The 10,000-nt window shown below is 49.9% G+C and overlaps 1 protein-coding gene across 4 annotated transcripts in view; it reads right to left on the minus strand.

Moving 5' to 3' along the window:
* The window catches only part of smoc1 (SPARC related modular calcium binding 1), a 36,793-nt gene that overhangs the window by 8,813 nt on the left and 17,980 nt on the right, over window positions 1–10,000 (minus strand). For 3 of the 4 annotated variants that reach the window (XM_067243865.1, XM_067243864.1, XM_067243862.1), the window contains 6 exons: window positions 9,621–9,701; window positions 5,800–5,992; window positions 4,439–4,521; window positions 2,467–2,572; window positions 1,643–1,887; window positions 907–940 (listed from right to left, as the gene is read on the minus strand). In XM_067243865.1, the coding sequence (XP_067099966.1) occupies window positions 907–940; window positions 1,643–1,887; window positions 2,467–2,572; window positions 4,439–4,521; window positions 5,800–5,992; window positions 9,621–9,701 (742 nt within the window). Of the gene's footprint in view, window positions 1–886; window positions 941–1,642; window positions 1,888–2,466; window positions 2,573–4,438; window positions 4,522–5,799; window positions 5,993–9,620; window positions 9,702–10,000 lie in introns of all 4 variants that reach the window. The other variant, XM_067243863.1, reaches the window with a different exon arrangement.

The following is a 10,000-nucleotide window of genomic DNA, read 5'->3' on the forward strand; positions in this document are numbered from 1 at the left end:
CCACACGGCGAAAGGGCTGAAGTGTGGAACCGTTTGTTGTTAGGGTTTGTCCTCACCTCCCTCAGCACCGCCAACTTCAGGACCGGTTGTAAATATATATATATATATACATATTGCTTAGAGCTGTTATGAGCATAAACAGAAAGGTGCAAGTCATAACAAAATGCCGAAGCGTACTGGCTTGAGTCGGTTTGGTTGCTCCTGGAGAACTTTGTGTTCTCATAGAAAACCCTGTTTTTACTCAATTAATCTACCATTAATATAATCTCTGATGGCCTGTCTGCATTAGGAGTCTTTACAAACGCACACACGCACACACAACACGCACACACACACACCCACACACTCACATACACAAACATGCACAAATAGCTTTATAATAAACAGACTTTATACATCAGAATCCAACAGCAACAGCCAATCAGATGAACAGAAAACACTAGTAAGCCACCAGATGGACAGAAACCTCTGGTCAGCCAATCAGACAGACAGAAAGCTCTACACTTAGAGAAGCCAGCCTATGGTGTGCTCACATTGCTAGTGTTAGTGGAATACATAAAAGCATGTACTCTCTGAGGCGATGTCTGATGCAAGGCTGGGGATACTGGTCGTGTAGTGAGGCTGTGGTTACTAGTAGCGTAGCAAGGCTGGGGTTAGTGGTAATGTAGTGAGGCTGGGGTTAGTGGTAATGACGTGAGGCTGTGGTTACTAGTAGCATAGCAAGGCTGGGGTTAGTGGTAATGCAGTGAGGCTGGGGTTAGTGGTAATGTAGTGAGGCTGGGGTTAGTGGTAATGTAGTGAGGCTGTGGTTAGTGGTAGTGTAGTGAGGCTGGTGTTAGTGGTAGCATAGTGAGGCTGGGGTTAGTGGAAGCGTAGTGTGTCTTACTGAACAACTGAGTCCCTTGCCTTGTCCCTTGGTTGGTACTGGCCACAGAAGCACCTGCAGAGGGATGGAAGCACCAAGTACAGGTTAGACAAGGATGTGTCAGTGTGTGTGTGGGGGTGGGTGTGTGTGTGTGAGGGTGGGTGTGTGTGGGTGTGTGTGCGTGCGTGCGTGTAAGACCTGAACACACACCAGTAATCTCCGCTAAGATCCTTCCGTGCTACAAGCCCAGACAAGGTGTCCAAGCATGTGTGTGTGTGTCTCTGTATGTGTGTGTCTCTCTATGTGTGTGTGTGTGTGTTGTAGGCATGCTTCTGTGTGTGTGGTAGGCGTGCTTGTGTGTGTGTGTGGTAGGCGTGCTTGTGTGCGGGCGTGCGTGTTGTGTTGACAGTTTCCTCCAAGCGTTCTCATGCTTGTGTTCCTCTATGGAACCTTTATCATGAAGAGCAGTGCCCAGTTTACCCTGGCAGCTTGTCTGCTTGCCTCCCTTCATGGCATGGGAGTGAAGTATTGCACTGTGGGGGTGGAGTGTTGGGTGAAGAATGAAAGAAAAAAACGGTGAAAGCCTGAGAGATCTGGGCCAAAACAAAGGCTCAGCTTTCAAAACAAGAGTCACTTTGAGTTTGAAACGCAATAGCGTTCACTTCAAACCAGACCATGTCTTCTTCATCCTCACCCTCATCCTCTACTCTGCTTCACCCTCCTGTTCATCCACCCACCCTCCTTGCTCCCTCAGAATCCCGACACCCCAAGACTCACCCTCCTTGCTGACTCCCAGGCAACCCGTGAGCTCCTGCAGTGAGATGGCCTTGTCCTTGTTTAAGTCGCAGTAGTCGGTGAACTTGCGGGCGCATTTCTTGGGTTTGGCTTTCTTCTTCAGGTACCTCTTGAAGGGCTTCAGCTCCTTCTTGTTGATGTCGTGGCTGCCGTTGTTGTCCAGCTGGGAGAAGTACCAGTGCACAACCCTCTCCTCCAGGGTGTGGCTGGGGTCGGGCTCCACGAACCTGCACAGGAAGAAGGTGACACAGGGCCGCCAGCACAGCACACAGAAAGGAGTGTCAGTCCCCGGTCCGCCCCACCTCCTTGATCCAACCAACCTCCCTGATCTGTCTGACCGACCTAAAACACCCAACCTCCCGGAAACACCCAAACTTCCTGAAACACCCCACCTCCCTGAAACACACAACCTCCATGAAACACCCCACCTCCCTGAAACACACAACCTCCCTGAAACACCCCACCTCCCTGAAACACCCCACCTCCCTGAAACACACAACCTCCCTGAAACACACAACCTCCCTGAAACACCCCACCTCCATGAAACACCCCCGATATGGGCAAGTAAGGGGTCCTTTCTGCTCATGCGCATGGTGACGCATTCTCAAAACATTTTAAGGGATTAAACCATTTGAACAGTTTCACGTAAATTAATTTGTATTAGTTACACTTAAAATACCTAATTACTTAAATACAGTGCATAACATTGGACTATGGGAAACTGTCTTTAAACCTGCTGGAGATTGGAATACAGTCTATATGTTGTCTAGTAGCCTGTGTGAAGGGGACCAAGAGAGGCTGCTTACCTCCCTCCACCAGAGGGGGCTGGTGAGTTCATGGCCTGGACCATGTCTGTGGTCAGGGCATCTAACAAGCTGGTTATGAATTCCACTTTCTTTGCCTCTGGACAACCTGCACACACAAGAACACCATCAAGAACATCTCTTGTTAAGAGACAGAGAACCAATCAGAGTTGTTAAGACAGTTGAAGAGAGTGCTTTTCCAGATATCCTCTCGGCAGCTAAAACCAGGAGGTTTAAAGACACGAAGAGGAACGAGGCTCTTTAAACCAAGCTTAGCAACAGTAAAAGCGTCACTCATCCAGAGACGTTCAAACCTACCTGGGGTAGTTATAAAGACAAATGTGCAATAACTGAACTGAACTTACTATATAATGCATTATCCATATAGAGAACACCAAGTTTGGACGTGCTTGAGAGGGAGAGGGTGTGGAAGTGTGCGGTGATAAGAGGACTTTGCTGGGTAGTGCAGACCTGTTAAGTTTTATGACATGATTCTGAACACCTAAGGTAACTGCTTTTCATAGCCCAGATGCATGCTTTTAATGGATGTGGCACAACCAGCACAAATATTTCCCCTCCTAATTGTGTCTCTTAAAGAGAAACTTCAAACGCCCGAGCGTGTAGTAAACTAATCTTCTCATTTCACCCCCGTTTTTTCGGAATTCAATCTCTTTCTCTTGCTCCTTCTCACTCGGTTTCCCCCCTTCTCAGTTCTGTCTGCTCATTCCTGTTCCTCTGACCTGGGGCTTTCTGTGAGATGTGGGGTCCGGTTCCCCTGCCAGGTGACTCTAATTATCCCCCCCCCCCACACACCCCCCCCCCCCCACCCCCAAACCCCCCCTACCCACCCGTCAGTCCGGTCTGCTGAGAGACTCAGCGCCCCAGTCCTCCTAACCCAAGTGTTAAATTGGAGCGTTACGAAGCATGACCCGTTATGTTGAACGTGGCGGGGGCGCACGGTGTCAGAGCGCCGAGAGACTCTTCATCTACCTCTCAATCCTCCTCTCTCTCTCTCTCTCTCTCTCTCTCTCTCTCTCTCTCTCTCTCTCTCTCTCTCTCTGTCCTCCTCTGTCTCCTCTCTCCAGGCCGGCCAGGAGGATGAGACCTGCAGGAGCTGGTCTCAGGAGCAGGTAGTGAAGCCCCAGGCCCGACACCACGCCAGGCTGCGGCTCTCAGAGAGCGGCCCGCTGGGTTGTGGCCGCTTCAGAACATCCCACCACAGTACATAAAAGAATGCCTTCACTCAGCCCCCCCTCACGGTCTCTGACACCCCGTGCCCCCCAAACCCCCCCCCCCCCTCCTCCAGCCCCAGCCACACCCCCGCAACACCCCCCCCCCCTACCATAAAACACAGCTACATCTGCTGCACAGTCAGAAGCCCTGCTCGACTCTGTAAACCAACCAGATGGGCAGGTTCTTAGTGCGGGTTACAGCGTAGCTCTGCACAGGCTGGTACCAGGAAGGGAGAGCGGGCGAGTTGGCGGTAACCAGAGCAGGGCTGTATGACACGGGGTCACCACCTTCCTTTTAGAGGCTCTTTGAGACCCCTAATTTTCCTCTCTCCAATGATGTGAGCCTTAAATCAAGGTTGGTCCACAAAGTGTACTGTAGACAGCAGTGGAGGTAGATGGTGTCTGAACTGGACTGTGGGCCCAGGGTGGAGGTAGGGTGTAGGGAGTCAGGTGGCTGAGCAGTTAGAGAATCGGGCTAGTAATCAGAAGGTCACTGGTTCGATTCCCGGCCGTGTCAAATGACGTTGTGTCCTTGGGCAAGCCACTTCACCCTACTTGCCTCGGGGGGAATGTCCCTGTACTTACTGTAAGTCGCTCTGGATAAGAGCGTCTGCTAAATGACTAAATGTAAATGTAATGTAAATGTGGATGGTGTCTGAACTGGACTGTGGGCCCAGGGTGGAGGTAGATGGTGTCTGAACTGGACTGTGGGCCCAGGGTGGAGGCCTGGGTGGAGGGCTCACCTGTCAGGTCTCTTCCCTGGAAGGGATCCTCAACGTCAGAGATACGAGAGCGAGCTGCACTGTCACACTGTGGGTTCTGGTACCTGAGAGAGGGAGGGATGGAGGGAGAGAGAGAGAGGGAGACCAGGGAGGGGCAGAGGAAGGGAGAGGGAGAAGGTGAAACAGACACCGAGAATGGTAGAGAAATGAAGAGAGCGTGAAAGAGGAGACAAGGGGAGAGAGACACGGAGAGAGAGAAAGAGAGGGAGAGAGGGAGAGAGGAAGAGAGAGAGAGAGAGAGAGAGAGGAGATGGGGAGACAGATGGAGAGAGAGAGACATGGAAAGAGAGGGGGAGACGGTGAGAGAGGGAGCAGGAAGGAGAGAAGGAAGGAAAAAAGACAGTGAGAGAAAGAATACAAGGAGGGAAGGAGGGAAGGAGGGAAGGAGGGAGGGGACAAAATGAAGAAAATAGTGAGTTTCTGTGCAAAAGTGAAGAAAGATATATATGTATGTATAGATGTATATTTCAAAGTCTCCTGTATGTAAACTTGATTTTCCATCTAATGACCACCTATTAGACTTACACAGAACGTTTAGGAGACGCTACCAAACAACCTACTTCAACAACACACCCAACATCTGCCAGACAGGGCTGGCGTCGGCCCACCGGGTATGCCAGATTACCAGTCCAGCCCTGCTACCAGACCCCAGAGGAGTGTGTAGCTGGTAAAGGCAGACCGTTCCTTGACTCTAACCACGGAAAACCTGATATAACTCCGCACTTCTCATCCTTGATTTTCTGTTGTACTTTCTATGGGTAGGCGCTATTTGGCTGTCGCTTTGGATGAAAGCATCTGCCCAATGAAGAAAAAGGAAAAAAACTATGCAGTCAACCTGTAAGGACTAAAACACACCCATACTAATCCAGAGCTGGAAGACAGGCTGTGTTGCCAGGAGCCCCTAAAGAAGAACTCTGCTGTGAAGAGTGAACGATGAGGCTTCAGCTGAACTATAACACATCGTCCATCCAACAACGGCTGTTTACAATCCTTCACATACCTCAGCTCTGTTGTCTGTCGTCCTGAGTAACTGTTCTGAGCTGTGATACCACTAGTTCTGGAAACCCTTCAAACAATCAGGGATGGTTGCCTGGTAACCGTGCTCCTGTCACACATATGCGCCAAAAACTCTCTGACCAGCATCGACGTGCAGGGTCCTTACAGGACGACGCCCATGCTGGGACCCCAGTGTTTCAATAGGCTGTGATTGGAGAGGTCCAGGCCTCTCGAACCTGTCACTGATCCAGGATAGCGAACAAACCAACCGTGCCCGCGTCAGGAAAACTGACCCTGCTTCACCCTCTGATCCCCGCCCAACTTACCTGGTGGAGGTGCCTGGGATGGGTCGGCCCGTGTCCACCAGAACACACCAGCAGTACCCCGTGGACTGGTGGCACTGGACCGGTTTGTACAGGCCCCTGGGCCCGCAGTCCGGGATGAAGATGGCCTCGCGGGGGTTTTGGCGAGCCTCGTCCAAGGCGCTCTGTCTCTCCTGATCACAAGAGGGAACCTTCTCTAAAACCATGAGAAACACACTCAATACACCAGACAGAACCATGAGAAACACTCAATACACCAGACAGAACCATGAGAAACACACTCAATACACCAGACAGAACCATGAGAAACACTCAATACACCAGACAGAACCATGAGAAACACACTCAATACACCAGACAGAACCATGAGAAACACTCAATACACCAGACAGAACCATGAGAAACACTCAATGCACCAGACAAACAGAAGGATGAGAAACACTCAATGCACCAGACAAACAGGAGGATGAGAAACACTCAATGCAGCAGACAAACAGCAGGATGAGAAACACTCAATGCACCAGACAAACAGGAGGATGAGAAACACTCAATGCAGCAGACAAACAGGAGGATGAGAAACACTCAATGCACCAAACAAGAGCAGACGTCCCAAAATTCTTTATGATGACATCAGGAGTGATGTTCTCTCAGCCCTCTCAGGCTGGCTATGTGAAAATTTACACATGTTCATGCAGCAGACGGCCTCCACAGTGGCCTTCAGAGAGCAGGAAGCGTCCAGACGATGTCTGCTTCAGCATGGTGGTTAAGAAGTACATGGAAACACACATGCCATGTACAACTCTCAAGTGGCCTCTTACCTTTTCCATTTTAATCAAGTCCAACTCAACAGAGACCAGGACTTTCACCCCCCCCCCCCCCCCCCCCCCCACACACACACACACACACACACACCTACACACTATTTGTCTACATGACAGCAGCCACTCAGCACTCCGAGATTCTCACCTAACACCTACTCGTTCCACAGTGTATTTATATTCACATCCATTTAGTCCACGGCTGTGCTCTCAGACTACAGGGCCAAGTACAACAGGCCCACATGTAGACGCTGGAGGCCGGAGCAGGCTGATGAAGTGGGCTCTACCACCTCTCAGCTCCTTGTTTATGAAGCATTTAGCTACAACAACAGACCCAGCCTGCCTTCCACCCCCACAACCCTTCACCTCCCTCCATCTCCTCATTCCTGCTCCCTTCATAGTTTCATCCCTCCACTCCTCCACCCTCCATCTTCTACACCCCCCCCCCCTTTTACTTGTCCTGCCACACTGTGTCCCTTCTTCCACCTATTCCTCCCTCCTTCCATCCTTGCATTCCTTTAGTCTCTAGTCTCCCCCCTCCTCCCTCCCTCCCTCCATCCTTCCATCCTCCCTTCCCCATCATGACTCCTCTCAGGCTCTTCGGAACATAAGAGTCCAGAAGCCGCAAGTCTTATGGCAGTCGAGGACAGACACCAGAGCCCAACCCTGTCACGCTGCTTCTCTGAGGCTCACCTGGGTTCATACCAGCCTCACAGAACCAGTCCGGCTCTAATCCGGCATGGCAGTACCACTCCTCGTGTTGCTCACTGTGGTAATATTATGTCTATGGAGATTTCACATCTAGGTAGGGGGGTGGGGGGGGGGGCTACAGTTAAGCGTGGATCCATTCAGGGTAGGAGTTGCAGGTCCCCTGATTAACTAAACTCACTAAACAAAAAAGATCTGCTCTGCAACCTCGCTCTTTGAAACCAAATACAAGTGTTTTCTTTTTGTGTGTGCTCCCTGTGGCAGTGCTGCTGATGGGGCTGACAGGTCTGGCAGGCTGAGCGCAGGGCCTGGGGCCTTGGAAGTGGGACCTGGCAGGGGGCTGAGGGGGCTGGGGGGGCTGGGGGGGGGATGTTTGCTGAGCGTGGCTGCCATCGCAGGAGAGAGCGTGTCCACTGCCACGCTCCCCCAGACGGCAGTTTCCAGAGAGCGCTGCTGCTCGAGGGTTCTCAGGCCTGCGTCGGCGTTCCACCTCGCGCCAAGGTTCCTTCACATCCAAATTATTTAGCACTGTTTATTATACAGAGGGTAAACTGGCGCCAGGCACGGCCATTCCCAAAAGAAAATAGTTTTTTTTGTACTTATAACTGGAAAAAGACTGGACGCTTGGCGATTGAATCCCCCTTTTAGTTTTTGTGTGTATGTGAAATTCAATCTGCTCCTCCTCTGCCTGTCCTGCCTGGGCTCATCTCTTCTCTATTTATTTGAACGTTTTTTTTAATTCACTTGTTCCATCGAATCCTCTGCCAGAGCTTAGGATGAGGAGAGATTCAAATCCTGTGTAAACAGACAAACACTAGGTCCTGGAAGATGCCTTGGCGCAGGGGAGAAGAGGAGAAGGAGAAAAGAGGAGAGGAGGAGAGGGAGACAGGGGGAGAGGGAGAAAGGAGAAGTTGCTTTGGACCAAAGTGTCTGCTAAATGAACACATTGCACTAGCTTTCAGCCGTAATCATGGTTGTCTGTATGCTTGCTCTCTCAGTGGTATATGAGACGACCATGGTGGACATCCATGCTAGACGCTATAACCATGATCTTACATGACATAACCATGTTCCTACATGACATAACCATGATCTTACATTACATAACCATGTTCCTACATGACATAACCATGATCTTACATGACATAACCATGTTCCTACATGACTTAACCATGTTCCTACATGACTTAACCATGTTCCTACATGACTTAACCATGATCTTACATGACTTAACCATGTTCTGTCTCCTGCATCTTCATACGTATTGCTCACAGAGGGAGAAGCAGTGGGTTAAACACTTCTCCAAAAGTTTTCTCCGCTGTGCAGTCCTATAAATGATCTCCATGACTAGACGTTTTGTTCCTTCTCCACAGCATGTCAGAGTCTGGAACAGCACCTCCGTTTGACAAATTGCCTCTCTGAAATTTGCCTAAGCAAACACACTTCACTGACACACATCTCCGTATCTCTCTAAATCACTATTACTCCATCTCCACGACCCAGCTGCCAACAGTGGGATTCCTGTGTGCAGGAAGGAGAGCTGTGAGAGAGCTGCTCTGGGCTGCAGAGAGCAGAGACAGATTGGGATTCCAGTAGGTTCAGAGGGAGCAGACAGAATCTCATTCCGGTAGCCTCTGAGCAACGTCTCCCTGAAACACTGAACCGAGGCGAGCCTCTCTCTCTTTGACCCAACTCAATCCTCGGATACCGTAGCAGCCTCAGACGACACCACAAAGCATCAAGTAGCAGACACACGGCCAAGCCTCTGAGCATCTGTCCAAAAAACACACACACATGCACACACGCACACAAGCACAGGTACACACACACACACCCACACACACATACACACGCACAGAGTGCTCTTGCCTCAGTAGTGACAACATCGCCTGTCCTCTGAAGACGTCACATGATAATTAGAAACAGGAAGCCAGGCTTTCCACAAGACGTCCCAGGAGCCGTCATACTCAATATCTCAGTACAATACACAGTCCTTCAATACACAGCCCTCCAACGCCCTCCAGCACACAGTCCTCCACAGTCCTTCAACGCCCAGCCATCCAGCACACAGGCCAGGAACAGCCCTGCAGTCCACAGCCCTCCAGTGCACAGCCCTCCAACCAAGATGATTGACAGGGATATGCAGACAACTATACGGTACACATGGTATATTAAGACTGATTAAGAGAGAAAGAAAGAAAGTAAGATAGAAAGAAAGAGACAGTGACTAAGACAGAGAGAGTGTATCTGTTCTACAGTGGAACAGGATGGAGACTGTTGGGAGTGATGCTATCCTACCTGGTCTCCTGGTGCTGGTGTTGTTCTGCTTGTTGTCCTTGTAGACGAGCTGTTTGATCCAGAGGGTGGGCGCAGTTATCTCTGTATGGACAGACAGATGGACATGGTCTATATTTTATATTCAAGTCAATATTTTAATGAAATAGATTTGTGTCTAGTTTTGTTCCATTTTAATACTTCATACAAATGTCTGTGTTTCATAATTCTGTATGATATAATGTATATTTATGCTATGCTAAATCGGTGTGTTATTATTTGGCTTTGGAAACAATGATTCTTCAATCATGCCAATAAGGCACTATTGAATTGAAATGTTATTTTATTTAACTGAATAACTCCAACAGAGTATTTGTAAATAATGAACTCTGTTGGTGGTGGTG

This window comes from Osmerus mordax, chromosome 9 (genome assembly GCF_038355195.1).
Source record: "Osmerus mordax isolate fOsmMor3 chromosome 9, fOsmMor3.pri, whole genome shotgun sequence".
Classification (NCBI taxonomy): Eukaryota; Metazoa; Chordata; class Actinopteri; order Osmeriformes; family Osmeridae; genus Osmerus; species Osmerus mordax.